This window comes from Grampus griseus (genome assembly GCF_964374135.1).
Source record: "Grampus griseus genome assembly, chromosome: 1".
NCBI lineage: Eukaryota > Metazoa > Chordata > Mammalia > Artiodactyla > Delphinidae > Grampus > Grampus griseus.
This window is the reverse complement of record NC_139017.1, coordinates 78,283,865-78,309,913: the sequence shown is the minus strand read 5'-3', so window position 1 is coordinate 78,309,913 and position 26,049 is coordinate 78,283,865. Positions and strand designations below refer to the sequence as shown.

Here is a 26,049-nt window from a genome sequence, read left to right as displayed (position 1 = left end):
CCCAGACAAGCCTTTCCTTTACAACACGGGGCTTTCGTAATTCTCCACCTGAAATCACCCACTCCCTTCCTCTAACCATCTTGGAAGAATTGGGAAAATATATGGTTTGGGAGAAAAAAAACGAGTCTTTTATTTTGAGGTTGAATTTGGCAATGAACGTCCCTTAAATGTGAGGTAACTTGGCAAAGCTCGCCAAGTTCGTTTCATGGTTAACCTTGCTCTGGCCCACTTGCTCACTGGCTTCCAAGCCAGTGATGTTGTTCCCATTAAAGATTAACTTGTAGCCTTGAAACTTCTCTGTCCTCAGGGGGCTGTGGGTCGGGAACTGCTATTCCCGCCACAGCCAGCCGTGAGCCAGGAGTGGCGTGGCGGCCCCTGGACACAGCTTTCCCCAAGTACTGGAAGAGGCTAATACCAGGTGTGTTGCTGCGTGTCTTCTGTGTGCTTGGAACTGGGGAGGGAGATGAGCTGGCAGGTGGGGCGAGAAGAAAGGCCAGAGATTTCGGGAGGCATCGGAGGTGCTCGCTGTGAGCCTGTAAGGGAGAGTCGTGGCAGAAAAGGGTAACGTGGAGGCAGGTAGTAGGACACTGAGGGACCTGGTAAAGGGAGGCTTTGCTTCAAAGACACTACAGCTAGAAAAGGCTATGTCTAGAGAAGTTAAGTCTCAGAACCACCTGGAGGAGTATTTATTGGTGTCCTCAGGAAGGGAAATAGCTCGAAAGATGTCCACTTGCAAAAGTTCTGGAAAATCTAAAAGGCACAGTTCCTGCCCTCGAGATATGCTTTGTAACTTGATCACTGCTTCCTGGCCATGGGCAGAGGAAAACAGTGACACTGGGACTGTTTCTAAAAGGCAAAGAAGTTAATGTTTCTCAAACAATCGGGCTGGTGTAGTTTCTCTGGGGAATAAGCTTGCTTGGAACGAGGTACCAATTCCCTCCAATGTAGAGCCTCCCGAGACTGTGATTGAGTCAAGTTGAATCTATAGATCAATCTGGGAAGAACTTTCCCCAAACAGTGATCAAGACAGGGTGGTATTGGTAGAAAGAAAGACAGACAGATCAATGGATTGTAATAGAGAGTCTGGAAACAGGATCAAGGGAGAAATTGCTTTTTGTGATTTTCTACCTAATAACAGGAAACAAAACTCCCAAAGTATTTACTCTTAATCATTAGGCTATTCTGCATTTTACAAGATCCTTTGATTCTCACAAGATCTCTGTGAGATAGACAGCCGTATTCTAATTTTATAGATAGATGGGAATTGGAGTTTGTCTAGAATAGATGGAGTGGAACATCATTTATGGGATACCCTTTGAGAAACAATGGGAATATTCCCAAATTCCTGGGTAACTCTCCCTAGAAAAGGAATTCTGTTATACTCTATATCATATCAACTCACAGAGAATCAGCTACTGAAATCTGTCTTCTCCTTCGACTGTAAGCTTCTTGAAAGCAGATGTTGATATCATCTAAGTTTTTTAAAATGTCTAGTGTTTAGCGTGATGCCTAGATATATTAGTGAGGTTAGGCTTGGCTATGCTGTAGTAGAGAATAAACTCTGAATTCTTAGTGGTTTAACAGGCAAATATTTATTTGTTGCTCACGCAAAGTCAGCTGATCTCCAAGGCTGCTCCCTTCCAAGTGGTGATTCAGGGATCCAGGCTGTCTTTATCCTACAGCTATGCCTCTGGTGGGTATGGCCTCCGGAATGTTGTAACAGAAGAAAAGAAAGATAGAGGGTCACATATCAGCACTTAAATTCTTGACCCGGAATGAACACATGTCACTTCCACACATAGCCCATTGACCAGAACTAGTCATATAAACCCTGCCTACCTGTAAGCAACCAGGAAACGTCAGGGAGCACGTGCTGAGCAGTGGCTGCCTCTGCCTTCCTGCCTGAGAGCATGTACTCAATAAGCCTTGTGAGATGAACTAATGGATAAATCCAATGCAGGGTTTAAATGATGCCATCACGGAATTACTCAAATCTGGAAGCCACTGTCAACCTCCAGAGCCTCCCAGGAGAATGCCATCAACAAGAGAAATAATGCAAACGGTTCTACCATTTATGGATGGTCTAGTCTATATAAGGCACTGCTCTAGAAACGTTACACGGGTTATAGTGTTTAGTGCTCATGAAGGCCCTATGGGATAGGCATTAACTGTCTTCTTCCACAAAGAGCTTGTTCATGGTGAGCAAGTAGCAGAGCTGAGTTTGAGCCCATGTTTGCCAAGTTACAAAGCTTATGAGACTCTGTCATCCTGACTGAATGGACTACCTCAGCTACTAATGTTTCATGGAGTAACGTTAGCAGCTGAACGCAGTGGCCTTCAGAAATGCAATCTGGATAGACACCGTGGTGAGAGATGCTAGAGGAAGGCAGAGAGACGTCTGCTCCATCTCCGACCTGGTGTGGTCCATCCCCACTGCTCTGCCTTCTCATCCCTCTCCTGCTGCCTCCCAATGGCTGCCACTCCTACACATAGCTATGCCTATGAGACCTCAAGTCAGAAGTGCAAAGAGTAGAGTTCAGAGCTTGTCCTGACCCTTTGTGTAGTTTCTGACACTCTGCCCTTTCTGAGCAAATGAAGATGCAGGGCAATGATCTCCACACAGGACACCTCTCCCAGTGGCCTAGATTTTGTGGGAACTGACCAAGCTCACTTTATGCAGCTCTTCTGACCCCACAGAACAGAGACCTGAATGTATCCTAGCGAAATCACTAACAACCCGTACTGGCCAAGTAAAAAATATCTAGAGCAAGTCAGAGGGATTCCCGGTCAGGCCCTGCCAGTCTCATCATGTGACTAGAGATAATTCACTTGAACTCTCTGAGTTTTAATTTTTTCATCTATCAAATGGGACTCTTGTACCTCTACTCTGTGATCGCCCTTTATCTCACTGGGTTATTATAAGCATCGAATGGAATAAAATATGGAAGAATGCTTTGGAGACCATTAAGATTCATTTAAACTTGCCAGGGTATTTTTTATGACCAGCTAAATGACGAAGTTTTCTTACTTTCTGATCAAGTTATGATTTTGTCAAGGGAAGGAAGCAAAGTTGCATCTGCCCAGGGCGTTTTCAATGCCCGCTCTCACCCTGCAAACCACACTTGGCTACATATATTTGCTTCTTTTCATGATGCTTAAGAGACAAGCTTTGGTAGTCAGCATGTCTGACTAGATGTGTGATGTTGGGCAAAGTATTTTAATCTCTCTGAACGTCAGGTTTTTCATCTGAAATGGGGATAATAATATTTGTGTTTGGGGATTACACATGAATGCACATGAAACAATTTACACAGTGCATGACGCATCGTGAAGCACTCCATAAATGGTGGCAATTTTATTGTCATTATTATTATTATTTAGGAGCCATCATGCTGTCTCCAAGGGTCTTTGTGTAATCACATTATTCCACTGCTCAGTGGAAGAAGAAAATTCCCAATCTTTCCAAACACCCTATGAGCCCTTGGGTCAGTGTCTCCCAGTTTGCCCTAAACGATCGCCAACACCCCACGGAAAGCACGCCATTCACAATGCGGCTGTGCTCCCAAACTCCCAAACTCCAAACCTTGGAAGCCATTTGTTTGGAACTCAGCCCATATTTTCCCATAGAAAGAAGGCTGATAAAATAGTGGTTGGAGTCCTAGGTGACTGAAAATACCTGCTTGATTTGCCAAGTAGCAGAAAGTTGGCATATTTGCAATGAAAATGAGTGTACAGTCATGTATTGTTAGTCTTAGGCTAAAACTGAAAACTAAGAAAATTGTGTAATAAATAGTTTCTTTTGCGTTCATAAACGCTGATGATGAGGAAGAGAGGCTTAATTAGAGGAAGAAAGAGTTCAGTGGCAACGGAAGTAAATGGAATCTCAAGGTGCCTCTGAGGATATTTTCAAAGGCTTTGGAGGTTCTTTACCCAAATCTAATGTGACTTCAAAACTTGTTTACTTTTTTGTTCTTAATCCAAGGGCCTCTACAGCACTAATCTCATCCACGCGCGAGGGGGTTATTTTGGGTTTGCAGATGGAAAAGGGAAGGAGACAGGAGAGACTAGGGAAAGGGAAGAAGGGTGAGAAAGATTTCCTGAAAAAATCAACCAGTAGTTTGGAGAAATCAGCGAAAGAGGAAGAGGCATACATATGTAGGATGAGGGATTACCTGCTCGGCCAGCAGGGAACCCAGGTTGGGTGAGAACCCTCCTCCAAAAGGGGAATGGCGCCCTGACAGGCAGAGAAGCTCCGCTGAAGCCATCAGGTGGCGTCACAGGGCCAGAACAGCTGGTTAAAAAGGGAGCCTCGAGGTCGGTGAAAGAAGAAAGGCTGTGAGCTCCCAGCTATTTGGTGTTAGGAACCAGCCCAAACGATGGGCTAGTTCCCTGTTCTGTACTTTATATCGCCACAAAGTGCTGAACGAGACTGCTAACGGGATCCGTCTAAAGAGAGGTCTTTGCGTTTATATGGGCAGGGGAAACACAGAATATGAGGGCCTGATGGACAACAGCCCAACCTTTCATTTCTGGTAGCTTCAAATCTGGTAGAGGGGCTTCCCTGGTGGCACAGTGGTTGGGAGTCCGCCTGCCGATGCAGGGGACGTGTGTTCGTGTCCCGGTCCAGGAAGATCCCACATGCCGCAGAGCGGCTGGGCCCGTGAGCCATGGCCGCTGGGCCTGCGTGTCTGGAGCCTGGGCTCCGCAACGGGAGAGGCCACGACAGTGAGAGGCCCGCGTACTGCAAAAAAAAAAAAAAAAAAAATCTGGTAGAGATTATTCCAAAATATATAAAATTTTAGTTTTTCCAATGAGGAGCTGAGGTCCTGAGAGAGGAGGTCACTTGCCTCTGCTCATAGAGCTAAATGTCAGTAACCTCCCCTGAAGCAGGCTGCCTCTCAGACCCTCACAAGCACTGGTCCACTGACTACACAAGCAAGAGCTTATTCTGTTCCTCCAGCTTCAGCCCTTTTCGCCGATATTGGCTAACCAAGCAGGGTCAGAAAGAATAGAGGAGGCGTTAGAGTGATGAAATTCAGTGTAGATAAGTCTCTAGAAACCTTAGGTCTATGCTGAGAAGCTAATTCCCAGATAAGGAGAATCCAATTCCAGGTTATTTTGCCAGGCTAGTCAGAGAAATTCTGAGAGTCACATACTATGTCAGAAAGACACTGAACGTGGAGACAGGAAACCCGGGTTCGTTTTTAAATTCCGCTTCGGTGTAAACTTGTGCACGTCTATCCATCGCTCTAAAGTCGCTCTCAGCTCCATCAAGCACAACCGTTCTGTCTTCTCATCCTCGCCAGGCAGGATTGGCAGTCATCACGGCTTGTGGAGGTGGCACAGTGGGTCACGAATGACCTACTTAGGTCACGACAGCTCCAGAAGGAACATTAATATAAATGTGCCCCCCTCACATTTAAGGAGTTTAAAAACTAGAGTAAAACAAAGACATTCCCCATAGCTACTGCAGAATTGGTTCTGAAGAACCCACATGTACTACTCTTTATAGTAGAACATGCCTACAGGTCACCAGGGGAGTTTTAATGCCTGGGAAGGAAAACGGGCTAATGAGAGTGGGTGGTGAGGCAGTGGCTGGAGAGGACAGATTATTAGTTCACAAAACAGAATAAATTGAAAACGTGGCCATCATGTCCTGGAAGGGGCCCCGAGTCCTCAGTTCAGTGTGGGAGGGCTCAGGGAAAAGGCCAGAACTGATCCTGGGCTGATAGGACCCTGGGTCCGTGCTTGCGGCATTTGACTACTCGCGCCTGTCAGACCGACACTGGGCCCTCCATCCCCTCATTCCTGTCAGACCCACTGGGCCCTCCAGCCCCTCATTCCTATACAAATGTCACCCTTGGTTCCTCAGAGCACTCCAGTGTTAGGGACATTCCGGTCTCATCTTTACTCTGATATCTGACCTGATGTTTCTGGGAATCCAAGCCCTTTACCTTGACCTTGCTCGGGGACTCCCTGGGGGCTCATCTGCCTCAGTCACGGGTGTTGTAGATTCCTGTCTTCCTGGTCCCAGCACTGCCTGTGGCTCCAGTAGCCCCAGGCCCCCTCCTTGCCCTGCCCCCACGCCTTCCACTACCAGGGCCTCCTCCTGCAGTAGCTTCTCCTGGGCCAATGCCACCGTTGCTATGGCGATGGCTCCAGGCTTTGCAGCCTCTCTCCTTGAGACTGTCACCCACAAAGAGATTAAAGCACTTTCAGACAACCTTGAACAGGGTAATCTCTCAAACAAGGCCCCCAAAGTGTAGCCTTGGCATTATCTCTACTGCTCCATTGGGAAACTTGACATAAGTTCCCAGGGGACCAGGCCAAAGGGTCCTAAATTAGACCAACCACCTGCCCCTGAGATTCCCCCTTGAATCTCAGTGCCCTGCCCCATGATGTCCCCCCTGAGATTTCTTACAGAATGCCTAGGTGTTTTTTATACAAGCGGAAGTGTTCCTAAAGTGACATCGACATGAATCATATGCGCCACATGAAACTTCAAAGGAAGACAGGTTGTTATCTAGACGAACCGCGTTTGATCAAACAGTAATACTGAAGAAAGCAAAATCTGCCTTGAAGTTCCAGCCAGCGCCCGTCTATGTCCCTCCCCCTTCCCTCACTCCAGGAAAACAATTTGAACTTCAGATCGTTAGCCACAGGTACCACTGAGTGCCCTTGCTCTTAGATTTTAGCTTCCTTATCACTGGTATACAGGTTGCACCTCATCATTTTTTACCCTAGACAAAAAGGCTAAACAGATTAAGTGAGCTAAGTTCCTGGTCAGTGAGCAAGAGATTTTCATCCTTTTCTCCTCTTTCTCTTCCTCTCTCCCAGTTGGAGTAGAAGATAAAAGAAGAAAAAATACTGGAATGGAGATCAAATAAAATGGGAATACAAAAAACACGCGTTAGACAACGTGCACCCTCCCTTTAATTTCTGGTGGCTTTAAAGCCTGTATGGATCAAACTGAAATACATAAAAACATATAGTGCTTAGTTTCACTCCCAAATAGGAAAAACTTTGAACCACACAGTTGTCCTTCCCTTCAGTTATAAGCCTTGTATTGGACTGCTAGTAAAAATAATGGGCTCAGGACTCTACTAGGCTTTAAATATGCTATGAAATATTAATAGATATTAATACAAATATTCATGCAACAATGATGTTGCATTTTTCTTTATGAAAAGGAAAAATGCGACATAATTGTATTTTCACCCTACAAAATTCTTTTTTTTTTACGCTTTGGCCACGCCACATGTGGGGTCTTAGTTCCCCGACCAGGGATCAAACCCGTGCCCCTTGAAGTGAAAGGGTGGAGTCCTGATCACTGGACCACCAGGGAAATCCCCTTTTTCTTTTTAATGCTAACTTTTTTTTTTTTTTGGCCTCACCACGTGACATGTGGGATCTTAGTTACCTGACCAGGGATTGAACCCACGGCCTCTGCATTGAAAGCATGGAGTCCTAACCACTGGACCACCAGGGAAGTCCCTACAAAATTCTTTTAAGTTCAATATAACAAGTAATTTAGGTGAACCAACTACTTTGGTCTGCACCATGAAATTGAAAATGGAGAATGTTTACCTTTAGAAGTTACCAGAAGATATGATTCTGAACCTTCCTCTGTAATAATTTACTGCCTGATCTTTCACAAGTTATCTTGCTTCCTAGGCCCCATTCTCTTCAAATGCAAAATGGAAAGTCTAATACCTTCTGTGTCTACTTCACAGGGAATCGAAAAGGAAATAGTAGGTGGAAGAGGAAATAGTAGATAGAAATTGATAAAACTGTGTTTGGTATATATATAAATGTGCTGGGTTATTTATTTATTTCCAAGCAGCTTTCAGATGATATAATTCACACTATTCCAGGCAAGTAATTCTGAGTGAAGCTGTATCATTTCCCTTGGATTAGAATAAACATTGTTGAGTTTTGTGGGGGTATTTGTTTTTTCTTTTTTTTTTTTCTTTGCGATACCCAGGGCTCTCACTGTTGTGGCCTCTTCCGTTGCGGAGCACAGGCTCCGGACGCGCAGCCTCAGCGGCCATGGCTCACAGGCCCAGCCGCTCCGTGGCATGTGGGATCTTCCCAGACCGGGGCACAAACCCGTGTCCCCTGCATCGGCAGGTGGACTCTCAACCACTGCGCCACCAGGGAAGCCCCCATTGTTGAGTTTTTATGCTAGAAATCTGCAGAACATTTCTGTGAGTGTGTGATGTTTAGGATATAGGGATTTGTTGAGACATCGGGAGTTGAAACTTGATGGAGTATTCTCATCGCACAAGGCAGAGGGATGACACACAGGGGAATGTTAAATTCAAGTAATGAATATTTATGAACAGCAACTCAGTGTCACACACTGTCCTACTGCCTGAAGATCCAAGGTGTGCTGGGGCGGGGAGGGTCTCAGGTTCAGGGATTCACGAGGAAGACCTACAAGACACAGCAGATAGTTGAGGCTATGAGTTATTACAGTGAAAGAATGCAAAGCAAAATCAGCAAAGGGAAAATGCTCATGGGGCAAAATCTAGAGGAAACCAAGTATAAGCTCCCAAGAGTCCTCTCCCAGTAGAACTACACAGGATGCACTTAATGCCTCCAGCAATGAGTTGTGACAACACGTGTGAAATCGTGTCTACCAGGGAAGCTCGTTTCAGAGCCTGGGTGCCCAAGGTTTTTTGCTGGGGGTTGGTCATATGGACATGCTCTGCCTAACCCATACCAAAATTCTAGACTCTCGGAGGGAAAGCAGACGTTCAGCATAGAGCACATTGTTTGTACAAATAGTTTGGACACAGAGAGACATTCTTATCAGAAGATGGTGGGAACCCGCCTGAAATCCAAGGTCCCAGACTCCGGCCAAGGGCCAACCTTGTATGCAGGCCTTTTGAAGACTAGCATTCTCAGGCCTGCTAGATTAACTCTTTTATGCACACAGTGGTTTCAATAACTGATTGCAATACAGTTGGATAATTACAATGATTAATTCGTTCGATTAAAGTTACTGAGCCTTTGAAGGGTCAGATAGGAATGAGATAAGTTAGACATTGTTGCTGTATTTTGTCAAACTCAACTCAGCACCTCAACTGCTCCCTGCCCACCCACGGACAAGGTGTGCTGCTATAAAAAGCTCTGTGGCTGTGCTCCAAAGTCCGCCTCCCGGCCTCCTCTCAGAATCCATGGCTCATCCCGGGGGCTGTTTCTCGTCTGTCATATAACTTCTTTCTGCTTAGCCCTTTAGGTGGGTGTCTGGGACTACTTTCCTGTATGACTTAACTAGATTCTGACACAGCCATACCCCTACCAGGATTCCCAGCACCCCACATTTCATCTGGCCTCCTTGGCCCCCTTGTTCATTAGAGGAGCTGCCCCATTCGTGTTGGAAGCCCTCGTCTAGACCCTGGGGCTTATCCCTATTCCTCAGACAATAACCTGGAAATCACTCAGCTTCTACTCAGAGCCTTTGGCTAATTCTTACCCCATTGCCAACTGCTGGGAAGACACGCAGCACTGTGAACTACCGATTTCCTCACCCTTCCTAGAGGAATCCTCTTACACAGAAGCTCTACAAGCTGAGACTGACTGTTACCAGTGCCTTCAGCATCTCTGTAGCTACTGTGTTCCCTCTGCCCTTGCCCCTACTGGAAGGATGTACCCCACGACACTGCCCTCTTCCCTCTTTCAGGGGCGGTGGTAGCAGAAGCTCCAGGTTTACGGGATTCAGACTGGGATGGCAATGAATGGAGGGAGCATAGGTTGTTTTCTTGGTCTCAAAATTAGCCATGTTGAATGACCCAACCAGGGAGTCGCAAACGTCAGCCTCATCCCTGATACGCAGCTACAGCCCCGTATTCACACATCCGGAGATTCCTGAGAACTTCCAGGCATTCGTATCTGTTCAGACCCAGTTTTCTCACCCTGATGGATATCCTTCCAAAAGAGCACAAAAATATGAAATAAATCTCCAGTATGCTCAGGAAATGCTCATCGTGACCCAAAAGCAGGAAAAGCCACAAAGAAATGAAGATGGTGAGCAGAAACCAGGTCCTGGAAGGCTGTGAATGCCATGCCATGGGCACTTGAAAGACATGAGCCATGATCAGACTTGCATTTTTAGAAGGATCCCGGGCAGCTGGAGGGAAACAAGATGGAGAGTGAATCTGAAGGCTAAGAGACAAAGATAAGAAATTTTTGTAATAATCTTATACGAGGTGGTGGGGCCTCACCTAGATCTGAGGTGGTGGGCCTAGAGATGAAGGGACAGACCTGAGGGATATTTAGAACCCAATAACCAGGATTGGGAGAGGGGCTTGGGACAGTGGAGGGGTGCAGCAGGACTACCTGCTTTGGGGCTTGGAATCAGCATCTTTGGCAGCACCTCCTTTGAGATAAAGGTTACAGGGGGTTCAGGTTGAATCCAAACAGCTTCATGCTGTAGTCCACCCTGCCGCCACCCTCTCCTCTATATCGGAAGTATTCTTATTGGGTTTTGTTTGGTCCATTTTGGCTTTTCCTTTAAAGGTCCAGAAATGCCCTTGGTGTGTTTGAGAGACTTTGAGGCCCATGCACGGGAGCAGCTGTCTAAGTCAACTTGGGACTTTATTGAAGGAGGAGCTGATGAGTGCCTCACGCGGGATGACAACATCGCAGCATTTAAAAAGTCTGGTCTTCTGTATCCTTTCTATTGCTAAGCTAAGGTGTACTGGTTGAGAGCTCTTTGGAAGGTAGCAGTCCTGGTTTCTGCCTCCAAAGAAGATAGAGTCCTCAAGACATAATAATGGGTTTCTGTTGTTGTTTGGGATTTGGGGGGATTTTCTTGGCGGGAGACAGGTGACTGGGGAGAGCATGGATGGAGAGACAATCTGTCTCAGTGCCTCTGCAGAACTACCATAAGTGAGTTGCCTGCGTGCTGATCACAGCGACTTTGCCCCGGACAAGATAGGACAAGAGTCCCAAGGTCTCCAGCCCCCTGGGCAGGGAGGAGAAGCTGGCTGGGTAAACCTAAGTCTCCTGAGCTCCTGAACTTCCGACTTGGAGGCAGAACAGGAGAGAGGGCTCAAGGCTGGAGGAAATATGGAGACCTAAGGAGTCTTGGGGATGAAAGAAGATTGATTCAAGGGAGAAGAGTTGGGCGGCACAGCAGCGGGTAGAGCAGGGGTCAGTAAAGAGCAGCCCACAGGCCAGGTCGGGCCCATTGCCTGTTTTTGGATGGTGCACAAACTAAGGATGGGCTTTTTTTAAAATTTTTAACTGCTTGAAAAAAATCAAAAGAAGAAGAATTGCAATATGTCGAATTATATGAAATCAGAATTTCAGTGTCCACAAGTAAGTTATTTTAGAGCACAGCCATGCTCAGTCATCTACATATTGTCCCTGGCTGCTTTGGCATTACGACAGCGGAGCTGAGTAATTGTGACAAAGACTGCATGGCACAAAGCTTAAAACATTTACCATCTGGCCCTTTACAGAGAATGTTTGCTGACCTCTGTGATAACAGAGATCAGGAGAAAACTGGAAAATGGGATGCATGGTGAACACTATGTGTATTTTCATACTTGTTTAACACTATACTAGGCACTTCAATTGCTTTATCTCATTGTGTCTTCACAAGACTATTAGGAAAGTTGGATTATTATTCCCATTTCACAGATGAAGTAACTGAGGCTCCTACCCAAATTTGCACAATCAGCATTTCCAGAAAAATCTTCCTCAGTTTACGTATAGTAATAATAATATGTTGTGGAAAATAAGCAATTTTGGACCCTGAAGCTAAGTATCTGTTCGACTTAAAAGTTCGTTTCATATCATTATTATTTGTTAATTTCCCTACCTTCTAAAGTAGTGTTTAAGTCAAATCTTCAAATGAATTAGCCTCTAGCAAAAAAAAAAAAAAAAAAAGTCGTGGTCATTCTCTGGGATTTGTTCTCTTTCAATGACCTTTTCTTGCTTTATAGAGATTTGTTTCCAACCTAAGAGGGAAGAGACTGGAACTCCGTCCTGCTTATTCCTTCCCTTTCTAGTCCTTGTTAAGATGGATCAATCAAAGCATCCAAGTGCCGACAGTCTGGTCAAGGAGGCACAGCTCCAAGACACAGTCCTCTGATGGAAAAAGGCAGGGAACAGCGTGGACCATACGTGTATCGGGAGTTCAGAGAAGGCGGGGTTAATGTGGAATAGGGGGTTGGGAGAGGCTTCCGGAGGAGCAGAGCCTCTAGCTTGTCTATGCTGCCTAATCAGCTACCAGCCAACTGACTCCACCAATGGTTTCTCGGGACCCAGTGTGGTCTAGATCTGTGTCAGGAATCTGGAGGTCCCAGCGCTAAGCAGCACCTCCGTGCTGGTGAGTCATCCCACCGATAGAAAATCTCTTTGTTGTCCAGCACAGAATCCGCCTCCGTCCCCGGTACCTGAAAGATGTGTCAAAGGTGGACACGCGGACCACAATCCAAGGGGAGGAGATCAGCACCCCCATTTGCATCGCACCCACGGGTTTCCACTGCCTTGCCTGGCCTGATGGAGAAATGAGCACAGCCAGAGGTGTGAACCCAGCCCACCTTGAGGCTCCCTTCCCAAGGGCCTTAAAGTGTGCAGAGGTGTCCTTCAGAGCAGGGGCAAACAGCTCCAGAATTTCTCTAGAGAAGGGGCTTAGGGACAGCAATCTGGTTGGAATTAAGGGTAGGAAAAGGAATGCTTAAAGCTACATTTGCATAACGTTTCACCTAAGATTGAGAAATACCAGTTTTCCATTATAAAGAATGGTGAGGGTGGGAGGGAGCTACAGGTGAATAGGAGGTGAAAATCCCACCAAGCCATCCCAAGGAAGAGGGGCACTGACTGGCCCCTCTGACACAGCATCTGGGGGGAAAGGACTGCTCAGTGTGGCCCCAAGGGTAGGGCTCTCTTTGAACCCTCATGGGCCAGGGCTGGGACTGAACGGTGTGCCTCTGAATTTAGGATGAGGAGAAAGTCATGACGTTAAGCCCTAACACAAGGCCCTGGCAGGTGCTCTTGTCCAAATGTTCCATTTCCCTTCTCCTCCGTTGACTTGATCATCTTATTTGATAAAAAGTTTTTCACTGGGTTTTGTTTCCTTCCTAGTACCCCTGAGTTCTCTTCCCTCATCTGCCACCACTAAAAAATAAGAAGAGAAGAGAAGGAGAGGAGAGGAGAGGAGAAAGGAAGGGCAGGGGGTAAAAATATTCCTGTGCCTCATTTGTAATCTTCACCCGAAGCCAAATCTGTTTTTGCTCAAGTTGCCCACGGCTTCCCTGGGGTCTTTTCCTTTGACTCTGTGATATAGGAAGCAATGAATCCATGGATTCTAGAGCTGAAAGTGACATCCATCAGGTTAGGAACCAAATTTGGCTAAGGAGGTACCCTGTATGAATATGACTGCTTTACAAAACCTTCATGGTTGAGTATGCTGTGTTGTTTTGGGGGTGGAGCAGGAGAATGGGGTACCTCCTGTTGACATTAGGAATTGAAAATATTCATTGTGATTGGTCAAATTCTCTGCCCATGGGTTGTAGGGTGGTAGTGACATTAACCTGTTGGGGAATCCCCTGAAAATGATTAAAGTGGGAAATGAGAAAGATGCGATCAGCACATCATTGTCACCGTCGTCATCATCCCCATTATCCCTAGTATTTGTATAGTACCTCACTTCATAATTTTAAAAAATGCTTCCATAGCTAGTATCTTATTTAATCTTGCAACAACCCTATAAGAGAGGTATTATTATCCCCCCACCCCGCCCTTTTACAGATAAAGAAAATGAGACTCAAGGCCACACAGCTAAGAAGTGGTAGAACTCGTGTTCTTCTAACTCCAGATAGCATGTTTTTTTTCTGCTGCAATCCCTCTCCATTGGAATTACGTTTTATCATCCTTTGCCTTCTTTAATTCCCTTCTGCTTCATTGATGAGTTCACAAGAAGCCCATTTCCTATCTGAAAGCCGCAATATCTTCAAATCGTTCTGGGAACTCAAGGTCATCTCTAGCCTGAAATATTTTAATACGCAACACAGAGTTTGTAAGACAGGTTATACAGAGGAGGACCCAGACAATCTGATCAAACACGTGCAATGCCTGCCTGCCTGACAGGGAAGCAGAATGAAGTCAAGCTTTATCTTCACTCACAGGGCAAGCTGGCCAGAGGAAACACAGACTCCTAGGGCATCTCACCCCAGTTCAGAATGCCTCTGCCCTCCAACCTGAGTTGTGTCCTTTGCTTTGCAGCTGCGCAAGCAGCCGGTATCTGTTACATCACCAGCACGTATGCCAGCTGTAGCCTTGAAGACATTGTTGCCACTGCCCCCGGGGGCCTGCGATGGTTCCAACTGTATGTGCACCCAAACAGGCAGCTAAACAAACAGCTGATCCAAAAGGTAGAATCCCTGGGTTTCAAAGCTCTGGTAATCACTGTGGATGTACCCAAAATTGGCAACAGACGACACAACATTACAAACCAAGTGGACTTGATGAAGAACTTACTGCTAAAAGATCTCGGATCACCTGAGAAGGTAGGAAAGATACCAGAGCCAAGCGGGCAGGCGTTACAGGAGGTAGATTTCCATCCCTCTTTCCTATTTTCTTTCTTTCCTCAAGAAGTCATTGGGTACCTGTTCTGTGCCAGGCACTAGGGATGCAGCAGTTCAAGAAGCAGATGTGGTTCCTGCTGCCCGGAACTTCCAGACAAGCAGAATATAAGACAAAATGTTCTTTCCCATCCCTGGCAGCCCAGAAATGTTCTGGGAAGGGCTGGGTTCTGGGAAATAGGAGAGCTAGGGAGAGGATTTTTTCATGAAATAGGAGAGCAAACTAAAAAGTTCTTCCAACATTTTCTACTTTATGCCACATTTAGAAAATGCTCAGTCTGGATGGCATACTTAGATAAATTGACTATCTGAAGAGGATGCTCATACCCAAGGTGAACGGCCCATGGTGTGTAGTCAGCCCAAGCCCCACCCTCCTCCCTTGAAAACTGGGGAGGAAATATCTCTGCACACCTAGAACTCATCCACGGGGCACCAGAGTGCTACACACTTGTTTAGACAAGGTGACTACAAAGGGCACTTCTCCCATTAAAATACTGTAGTCCGATGGGATGGAGTTCCCCAGAGAGAGAAAGCCGTGGTAAAGTTGGAATCCCTTGGCTACATTAGAGGTAGTGATATCAGCCTTTTCAGCCAACGGGCAGCTCTGATACCCAGCCAAGTGACTCAACAGTCCTACTCATTAACCACAAATTGGCCTTGAGGTTTTCTGGAATCTTAGATTCCAGGGACACATTGGGATCTATAGATATTTGACTCACGTGGTGAGCCAAGATAAATATTGGATAATATCTGACTTAAGGTTATTGAAGTATTGCTTAGTTCTTGTTACCCTGTGCATATCTCAATCATAACACATCACAATGGCCTATAAATGTTTTTGCTTATCTATCTCACTTACTAAACTCTGAGGTTTTTTTTTTTTTTTTTTTAAGTAAGGACTGTGTCTTGTTTGTCTTTATGTGCCCAGATCTTGGCATAATTATTGAGCAGGGACACAAGTAATGGTTAATGAATAAGCAATGGAAGTAAAAGTCTTTTACACAAATTTTGTTAGGAAAAGGAGCTAGAAGTAGTGTTGGGTTTTGTGGGCCCTCTTTTCAAGGTTTTGGTGGCTCTCCAAATGTGTCCCATCTTTGGGATGGGAGTCTTGAAGGAGTTCAGGACTAAAGTTCTCTTTTATTCCCCCACAGGGAAGTTTAATGCCTTATCTCCAGATGTCCCCCATTGACTCATCCATCTGCTGGGATGATCTCTCCTGGTTTCAGAGCATGACTCGATTGCCCATCATCCTTAAGGGGATCTTGACAAAAGAGGATGCAGAGTTAGCTGTGAAGCACAATGTCCATGGCATCATTGTTTCCAACCATGGTGGGAGGCAGCTTGATGAGGTTCCTGCTTCTGTAAGTAGGATGACTTCAGCCTGGGTGTGTTTGTGAGTGCTCTGTTGTGTGTGTGTATGTGTGTCCACAGCAAGGTACTCTGTGCAATTTGGTGCACATTCCCCTCTCCCTAACCACCTGTGTTCATATCTACCTGCGAATTGTTAAGGACTTTGAATCATTAATAATAGCCTAGTGTGTGCCAGGCTATTTTTACAAACTCAACGTATGTCATCTCTAAATCTCAAAACAGTCCTGCAAGATGGGCATTAGTATCCGTATTTTACAGATGAGGATACTAGAGTTTAGAGATGTTAAGTAACTTGTCTGAATTCACACAGTAAGTGTTTAAGGTGAAATCTGATAGAAGAGTTGTTCCCAAGGCATGGAGGTCTCCTGCCTTCTGGAAGAAGCATTCAGCTGGAAGCTTGCCTGTCTGCATGGATTGGAACCTCATCTTTTCTCATATGACACATCCCAGGAAGAAACAGTGCCTAACTGAAGCTAGTAAATAACTGTCTTTCACAGTGAAACTTAAAAATGCCCTATGAATCCTTTGCTAAAAATCTGGAACAGTCTAATTTTTCCCCTAACTTATGAATTTGTCCCTTATAGATGGAGTTGGGGGAAAGAAAAAAAAAAGGAGGGAGGAAGGGAAAGAACTTTTTAAGGGAGTTAATTGTTAATTTATTTTCTTTTTTAAAAAATTATTTAAAAAATTTTTTTTAATTCTTTTTTTTTTTTTTGGCTGTTTTGGGTCTTTGTTGCTGCACGCAGGCTTTCTCTAGTTGTAGCAAGGGGGGCTACTCTTCATTGTGGTGCACGGGCTTCTCACTGCTGTGACTTCTCTTGTTGCGGAGCACAGGCACTAGGCACGCAGGCTCAGTAGTCGTGGCTTGCAGGCTATAGAGCACAGGCTCAGTAGTTGTGGCACACAGGCTTAGTTGCTTCTCAGCATGTAGGATCTTCCCGGACCAAGGATTGAACCTGTGTTCCTTGCATGGGCAGGCGGATTCTTAACCACTGTGCCACCAGGGAAGTCCAACTGTTAATTTATTTTCACAGCGATTTATAGCTTATATTTTTCAAGAGATTCTTCTATTGCCACGTGACTCATTTTGAGAAAGGGAAGTGGTTTTTTTTCCTCTAAAGTCTTTTTTGGCCTTTTTATTATATAGATAAGACATGTTCACCACAAGTAAACTATAAAATATACATAAGCAAAAAGAATAAGATAAAAAGCACTATCAGGGCTTCCCTGGTGGCGCAGTGATTGAGAGTCCGCCTGCCGATGCAGGGGACACGGGTTCGTGCCCTGGTCCGGGAAGATCCCACATGCCATGGAGCGGCTGGGCCCGTGAGCCATGGCCGCTGAGCCTGTGCGTCCGGAGCCTGTGCTCCGCAATGGGACAGGCCACAACAGTGAGAGACCCGCGTACCTCAAAAAAAAAAAAAAGCACTATCACACTGACAATAGTTTGGTAATCAACTTAATGTGGCCATAACATTTTAGGTTTGAAAACTATACATGATATTATGTAATTTTCTTCTTTCCATGTATTAATATATCGAGCTCATTTTATTTCAGTAGATATGCTTTCTTGTTTTTAATGGTGTGTAGTATGAATAGACAACTTATATGACCAGCTTCCTATTGTTGAACATCTGGATTGCTTCCAAGCATTCACTATTTTAAACAATACATCAGTGACCATCCTTAAATCTTTAGCACATTCTCAATTACTTCTTTAAAAAGAATTCCAGGAAATAGAAAAGCTACATCAGCCAGTTTGTACATTTCAAGGCTTGTGAAGCTTAGGGGTTTCAAGTGCCAATCACTGGCCTCCTCCTTTCCACCAGGCTCTACCTGATAGCAAACAGGCATGGAATGATGGAGAGCAAGGGGCACACTTGACTATGACTCTCCGTAAGAGCTGAACTGCAGGGAACGGTCAGGCCTCCTACTTCCCATCCCAACTCTTGACCTAAGACCTTAGAAGAACACAGGTCTTCAGAACACACGCTGAGCTCTCTCACCCAACTCCTGCAAGGATGCCCACAAAGCTATCTCTCACACACCTCGTAACTGACAGAATAGAGGATGCAAAAGAGCTTAGCAGGTCCTGAGCTGTCCCAACTGTGCTGACAATAGGAGGAGAAAGCAAAGAGGCCCTCACCAACTAGCAGCAAACAGGGTAGAGTATTGACTTTTGAGAAAATGCTAATAAAATATAATACAATCGGCTTTCCCTCACTAATCAGTTTAGCTAGTCTTGCCCCCTTGGGGAGGACTGAGTAAGGAGTGGGAAAAAGTGGCCGACTAATTTTCCCACTGCACTTCCTCAATAGAGAATGAGTGTTGGCAAAGGCAGGCGCCAGAACAAGAAGAATTTCTCCTGCCCCATCACGTTGATCAACATGTTGTTCTCCCAAGCCACTTGACCTAACAACCAAACCCAAGGTCATCCAGGGACAGCACCAAGATTAGCGTGAGGCTAGTGGGAAACCCACCCTTGGCTCAAAATTTTAGAAGGTGCCAGAAAAACTGAGTAAGGTATATAATAGTTTCATACACTGTTTGAAAAAATGAAATTTAATGCAAAAAAATCCGTGGTGAACAAAATATCAACATTTTTAATAAAGACAGGATCTGTCCCTGCACTTGCATAACACTGCCTCACTCATCTCACTGTCATCCTGGCCCTGGTTCCAATAAAACTTTATTTATCAAAACAAGCCCCCAGCGTACAGGTCAAAGTTTGCCCTTTGATTTTTTTAAATGTTGTCTTCAAATATTATTTATATTTTTGGCACCCCTTAAATTTTGTGCTGGGGTTAATTTCCTCAGTCTTCTCAACCCAGCCCCCTCCTTGTGAGGGATGTGACTCTCTGAGCGAAGTTCCATCTCTATAAGATTCCATATCTAACACCCCTGTACGTCCTCCTGGGACCAGGGAAAAGGATCAGCCAGCTTTTATCGCCAGAAGGCTCTAATGAATGCCCTGTTGTGGATTATCAAAAATTAACTGTCAAACCACGCTGAACCCTAGGCTGAAATTCACTCCCTATTCTGTTTCTCACATTACTGTCAGCTCCGTTGTGCACTATGGCTCACTAGAAGAGTCCTTGCACAAGTATATTTATTCATTTCTCGCAATATTTGTAGAAATAGCTTTGTAGAAATATTCCAAATAATACCATGGTGGGACTGTAAAAATACCCCTTATTTGGATGTGAATTCCCTCCAGTCTTTACATGTAAGTCACGACGTATTCAATTCTCCTCCACTTGTAAATTAAAGTACAAAGTTCTTTCCTCCCTGATTTCATACTCTGCTCAGTCTCAGCGAAGGATCTTGTTCAGGTAGAATTCCAGTTGACGCCTTCGGCAGCACAAGTCCTCTTAGGGGCCCAGTTTCTACTTCTCCTCTCTGGTCATTCCTCAGTGAGGCACAGAACAGGAGCCCCCGCGGCAGTTCCAGAACCTTTTCCTCCAGGACCCTCCTCCTAGACTCTGCAGTCACTCTTCCTTATAGACTTGGAGGAACACAGCTTGGTCTGGGGCACCTTAGGTGCACAAGGCCTGTTGACCAAAGATCCTGGAATGAAAGAGACAAGGTGAGAGAAAAGGTCCAGCGGAGCAACCAGGCCAGAGTGATCAGCTGTTTCTATTTTGTCTTTCGAAGTCTTCAACCCTAGTTTTACAATGTTGCTGCTGCATACCTATCCCGTGTCTCAGATAACCCCCAAAGGAGTCAGGAACAAGTTGCTCAAAAGTGGTATATTAGGAATGATGTACAGCGCAGTTACACTGAACAGGCTGTGGTCCAGACGCTAGGGTCATGGCCGATCACACTTGTTTTGCCAAAAAGACTTAGGGCCTTAGCAATGGAAAGCATTTCTAGCTGTGCCACCTTAGACACAGAAAAAGTGGAAGAAAATCAAAAGTCAAAATGTTCTTTAAAAAGAAGAGCATTAAAGTGAACACCACAAATGGAAAATGTCCCCTAGGGGATGTGAAGAGGAACAAAAAGGTTTCTGCTCCATCTCTGTCGGAGCAGAAAATGGCAGAACGGGGAGCCTGCAGAAAGTCCCTGGACCTTGGGAATGTGGCTGCACTGCTTTGATAGGCACCTGCAGCCTCAAGCACGGAAGGGGAGGAACAGTTAGGCATCGCCCCCGCTTGGACCTCCTGGTGCCAGCCCATGCTGAGGGGGCACTGCTGTCCCCTGACACCCTGAGAGTCAAAAGGGAAATCCCTCGACCCACACTTGTCTGTCCTTTTCAGATCGATGCCTTGACAGAAGTGGTGGCTTCTGTGAAAGGGAAAATTGAAGTGTACCTGGACGGTGGCATCCGAACCGGCAATGATGTGCTGAAGGCTCTGGCCCTCGGGGCTAAATGCGTTTTTCTGGGGAGACCCATCCTATGGGGTCTTGCCTACAAGGTGAGAGTGGCAAAGGGAAAACCAGCCAGAAGGTACCACGCTTCTCATTCGTTTCCACGCATTTCTGTGGTTTAACCCCCAAGCTTGGCCGTTTGTTGGAAGGTGCCACAGATCCTGAAGGACGGTGACCCCTCTCCAGCTCCACCATGCTTCCTCGGCAGCATGTTGCCCACTTTCAAGAGCTGTCACCCTACATTTTCCTCTTTGCTTTCCATTATTCCCAACATAGTTCTAATTTCACAGGTAGCCCCATCCTCCCCAGCACAGCTCTGAGCTCACCTAGAATTTATACTCAGCACACGGTCAGAATGTTCCTTCATGCCTCTTTTTGTCTCTCCTTTTCTCTCTCTCTCTCTCTCTGTCTTGGGAGCAGGGTGAACATGGTGTTGAGGAAGTTTTGAACATTTTAAAAAACGAATTCCACACTTCCATGACCCTGACAGGTAAGTTTTTACAATTCTTTTCCTGATTCAGAACTGAAAACAGGCCGTCTAAAGAACGGGAGCAGTGGCCCTTCTAGCTCGCCTTTCCCAGACCCAGTGGCTGCCCAAAGGAAAGAACAGGGAGGAAATGGGCCAGACAAAGATTAAGCACGAGCTCAAAATGTGATACATCTACTACAAAAGCAAATGCAATTTCAGATTTGGGGAAAGAGGGTCCCGTTTTACTCTGGCCTGCTCAGATCCTATCGGGCTTGTCAGATGTGGTTCTGTGTGTCATCTTTTAAGTAATATTCATGGACTGTGAAGAGTAGAGAAATTATGTCATAGGGGAAGCATGGAGGAGCTGGGGAGATAGAAACAAACAGGAGGACAGAACGGGGAGAAGGAGACGCATCATCCTGCGTAACCACAGACAGCAAGACAAGCATGAACGTCTCGAAGTTACAGCCAGGCTATTTCAGTCAAAAATGAGATGACTGTAAAGCAGTGCTCATAAAAACATACGTGCTGGGCTTCCCTGGTGGCGCAGTGATTGAGAGTCCGCCTGCCGATGCAGGGGACGCGGGTTCGTGCCCCGGTCCGGGAGGATCCCACGTGCCGCGGAGCGGCTGGGCCCGTGAGCCATGGCTGCTGAGCCTGCGCGTCCGGAGCCTGTGCTCCGCAACGGGAGAGGCCACAACAGTGAGAGGCCCGCGTACCGCAAAAACAAAACAAAACAAAACAAAATAACATACGTGTTTAGCAAAGCCTGGAATCCCAGAGAGTAAAATAGTGGCTCTCAACTAATGATGGTAACTTCTCTCTTCAGGGGCGTTTTGTTCGGGGGGTCAGTTGATTTTTTTCTCATCGGCACAATGAGGCAGGGTGGGTACTGGAGGTATTTAGTGCTCAAGGACCGGAAATGCTAACTATCCTAAAATGCTTGGAGCTGTCTCACAGAAAAGAATTGTCCTGCCCAAATGCCAGTGGCCAATAGCTCTGTCTTTGACTGTCTGCTATAGATGGTAATCAATTGCAATGTGAGAGACAGACAAGACGAACCCCAATAAGACCTCCACCCACGCCTCAATTCTAAAATATGGTAATAACAGAAACCTCCTCCAGAAGTAAGGAAATAATGAATCAAGAGCTCTGAAGTGGAGTCAAGACTGCTTCCACGCCGTGAACTTATTTCTGTAGATGATGTGACTGAGCATCTTGACATGTGCTAGGCACAAGGCAAGACGTCCAGGTCTTTTCAAGTCTGGTTTTGATCTGATATTTAGACAAGTATCTTGTACTCAGCGTCCAAGTTGCATAGTGTCCACTGGGGCTGCAGACTCACCCTTTTGGGCTTGAGTAGTACAAGCTAGAAAACTTAGATCGGCATTAATGCCAGCAGCAGCCCCTTTCCACTTAGCAGTTTAAAAGAAAAAAAAGGGACCTGGATTACGGCGTCAAGGACCGGGACTGTCCATTCTGGGCCAAAGCCTATGAAGATAAGGCAATAAATGACCCAAGTCGCTCCCATGAGGGAGGGGAGAACACAAGTGTGAACAAATATCGTATTGGTGTGTTTTGCCCCTCGGGGGTGGGGGGGTTTGTGGGGAGAGGGATGGGAAGACCTATGGTTTCTGCAGATTCCAGGAGATTGAGGTGACTTCTCCTGCTCCCCCCAATATTTTCTCCTGTCCTTGTGAAATGATATCTGAACTTCTTTAACAGAAGCCTGTTGGGGGAATTCACAATAACAAAGCTTTTTTATTCCACCAAAAGTTTATACTTAACAACCATTGGGGGTGGAAGTGGTGACTGGAAAATCTTTTTCTGAAATAGAGTATGGAGAGCACCCTTTTTTAAAGGGGGCAGGAGAAAAAGAAAGCAAAAACAGGATTATGAACACTTTTATGCCTGACTTTTTATATTTCTTTCCTTCTAATGGTTCTACAGTGAGAATGTATTGTTTTAAATGTATAGAAAAATTACGAATCAACAACCAAATGTGGGGTGGAGAGGAGGGTTCGGGGAGGAAGAGGAAGAATAGAAAACCTAGGCTGACGGCCATCCCTCGGCATCCTCTGTGTGTGTCGCTCCCCCAGGAAAGACGCCCCACAGTCTAGTCCCCGGGGAGAGGGGGTCTCAGCTGAAGGGGGCGCTGTGTTTTTGGTGGAACTCACTAAAGTGAGAAATCATAATGTGAAACCCCAGAGATTCTGTCACCCCTTAGCTTTCCCCTGCACACTGCATCTCAGACGCCTTGACACAAACCTGGCACCCAGGAGGTGATCAGTCCATATGACTTCTCCTCCCTAATTCCCCTAGAAATGTGTGCTATTTTCCCCTTATAACCCTGAGACATCACAGACCTGGGAGGAGAACACTATTTGCACTACGGTTGAAAGCAAAAGAAGTTTAAAATTAACGTTTTTCTAACTGTGAGACCAATTGCTGAAATTATATTTATAGAAAGGGTAAAACTGTGAAATGTGCACATATAAATCATTATCAGCACAAGCCTGCACACACCTTACTCAGCTCTCACCCCTCGTAAGGCGAGGGGGCTAAATCAGAAGAGTATATGAATCTTCTTCCGATTTCTTGCTGGGAATTAACCACTTTGCTTTAATTTAGCCAAAGCTTTTTCATGTGAATATCCACATAGTTTACAGTAATGAAAAAGCAGGAATACATTGTAATTATGCATTCACTCTTAAACTTTTACTGAACCTCTACCAAGAGTAAGGCAATGTCCCTGGTACCTTGTGGGACCCTGACCCATTCTGATGAGTTTATACTGATAAGTATAACAAGTACACAGATATCACCAGGGCTTAAATGTGAACAGATGCTTCACATCTCAAAATGGAATCACAACACTTTGATGCAACTACTGAGACATTTTTCCATAACTTAAATATTTATTTCTACTACAATATACAAGCAGAGATTATATTTTGGCATCTCTGTGCTCCTTGAGGAGGTCTGCCTGCTCTGAAGCTGCACTATTCTGTCTGCCCTGTGGAAACGAGCTCTCAAACTCATTGTCAGTTCTGATGAGAGCACCTCTGGCTCTGAATTCCTGCTTCTGCTGACTTAATTCATTTTACGGGTTATTTATGCATTCCACACCTGCCGTTTCTGTCCCTTATAATCCACGTGGGCGTGAAGCTCAACCATTTCCTCCGCTTCCATTTTTGGGAAAGACCCTCTCATTAGTTATACTTTTGTGAGTAATACAATTTGCTAGTTAGGTTTTGGGAGGTGACGGTGCATACACCACAGATGGGGAAAGAACTTCAAGGGAAACATTATACATCCTCTTATCACCAGTGATTTCTCACTGTCTTCTGCGCCTACAGTTCTCCAGCTCGTGTTCTCACTTTCTCCCTTCTCTCTTGACATTTGTCTGGAGTCACTGTCTCCAGTCCCTGTGTCTCATCTCAGCGATAGTCCCAGTTTTGCATTTTAATGACGCTCCTCCACCAAAGATGGGTGTTGCGTTTTACAAAACTTTTTCTTAGAAGGCAGTTGTATGAAACACTCGCCCTATCTTGTCTGCTTTCCCTGAGTCATATGCCTCCCTGACAGATACTTCCTGTGTCCTGAAGCCTTATCACGACGGAGATAAAGGTCAAGTGTATCCACTGCACACAAAGTGATTTTTCAAAAGGCCGAAATGTGGTTTTTACATTTTTACCATGCCGTTTTGACATGGCTGTTTTAAAAGAAGACACAGGCACAGGCTCACGAAATAATTCCCAGTGCAATCAGAATTAGATGATTCGTTCTGTATACATAACATTTAATCAGGGTGAGCACAAGGGTCAAGTCAAGCTTGTCCCCACTAGACCATCTCTTCCCCACAGTGGGGTAGGTGACTGGGGTTTTAGAGAAATGAGCTTTTTAACTACATGGTTCTTTTAGGCTGCCGGTCGGTTGCTGAGATCAGTCGGGACCTGATCCAGTTCTCCAGGATGTAGAGAAAGAGAGTGAAGGGACTGACTGCTGAGTTCGCCCACAGGAAGAAGACAAAATCTTACTAGGGTGTGTGATGCCATCCTGCCTCGGTCCCGTCCTGTCCACAGGCTCATCCCCTGCACCCTCAACCACTCCACCCCAAATCCCTCATATTCCTCAAATGTGCCAATGCTCTTCTTCGCCTCACTGCCTTGTATATGCTGTTCTCTTGCCTAAAATCCTCCTCTGAAAGAAGACATCTTAAAAGGGCAGATCAATAATGACTGAAGTAGCTAGTGGATTAAAATTTTTGAATATACTACGTTTCTATGAAACAGCTATGTAAATCTGCACTCTAGACAGAAGAGCTATACATATAAAATATTCCCCAACAAAAATTATACTCCTATCTGTAGATAATAGGGAAATAATATAGTTAAAAGCATAGGCTTTGGAGTCATATAGACATAGGATTGACAGGACTGTGACTTGGGAAAGTTTTTTGATCTCTCTGTTCTTCCATGTCCTTGTCTATAAAATGGGGATTATACTACCTAGCTCGCTAGGACGGGAGAAAGATTGAGATAATGTATGTAAAGTTCAGAGTTCTAGTGTGTTTAAGAAATAGCAGCTTTGGGACTTCCCTGGTGGCACAGTGGTTAAGAATCCACCTGCCAACGCAGGGGACACAGGTTCGATCCCTGATCCTGAAAGATCCCACATGCTGCAGAGCAACTAAGCCCGTGTGCCACAACTACTGAGCCTGCTCTCTAGAGCCCGCGAGCCACAACTACTGAGCCCGCGTGCCACAACTACTGAGCCCGCGTGCCACAACTACTGAAGCCCGGAAGCCTAGAGCCCATGCTCCACAGCAAGGGAAGCCACCACAGTAAGAAGCCTGTGCATGGCAATGAAGAGTAGCCCCCGCTCGCTGCAATTAGAGAAAGCCTGCGTGAAGCAACGAAGACCCATCACAGCCAATAAATAAATAAATGTTCCTTTAAAAAAAATAGTAGCTTTTATTATTATTATTTGGCAAATTCCTATTCATCTTTCAAGACCTTGTTCAAACGTCACCTATTCTTACCTGGCTACTTGTTAAGTGTTTCCTATTGTGTTTTGCACATTATACGATTACAATCCTTATTATAATGTGTTATGTTTATTTATTTGTCTCTCACCACTAATAGACTGTACATGGCTCTGAGCAAGAAACTATATACTTGGTACCGGGCGTGGCATATAGCAGCATCTCAATAAACGTTTGTGGGATGGACAGATGGA

General features: G+C 45.4%; 1 protein-coding gene across 3 annotated transcripts; it reads left to right on the top strand.

The window, feature by feature from the left end:
* Positions 1–298: 298 nt before the first annotated feature.
* On the top strand, positions 299–26,049 carry HAO2 (hydroxyacid oxidase 2). Of its 3 annotated transcripts, XM_082652218.1 has the most exons (8): positions 299–418; positions 10,525–10,663; positions 12,389–12,540; positions 14,242–14,525; positions 15,752–15,961; positions 20,228–20,386; positions 20,760–20,829; positions 24,733–26,044. In XM_082652218.1, the coding sequence occupies exons 2-8, from the start codon at positions 10,533–10,535 to the stop codon at positions 24,786–24,788; spliced, it is 1,062 nt and encodes a 353-aa protein (XP_082508344.1). In that variant the 5' UTR covers positions 299–418; positions 10,525–10,532; the 3' UTR covers positions 24,789–26,044. The 3 variants fall into 3 exon arrangements, with proteins under 3 accessions (XP_082508344.1, XP_082508345.1, XP_082508346.1); XM_082652219.1 differs by lacking the exon at positions 20,760–20,829 and having other exon boundaries at positions 24,733–26,049; XM_082652220.1 differs by lacking the exons at positions 299–418; positions 12,389–12,540 and having other exon boundaries at positions 10,529–10,663; positions 24,733–26,041.

What these genes read in the sequence shown, in the direction of transcription:
- HAO2 (XM_082652218.1), top strand. Translation starts at nt 10,533, where the DNA reads ATGCCCTTGGTGTGTTTGAGAGACTTTGAGGCCCATGCACGGGAGCAG. An exon ending in AACATCGCAGCATTTAAAAA is followed by an intron (nt 10,664 to 12,388) that starts GTCTGGTCTTCT and finishes TGTCCAGCACAG; the next exon opens with AATCCGCCTCCGTCCCCGGT. An exon ending in TTGATGAGGTTCCTGCTTCT is followed by an intron (nt 15,962 to 20,227) that starts GTAAGTAGGATG and finishes TGTCCTTTTCAG; the next exon opens with ATCGATGCCTTGACAGAAGT.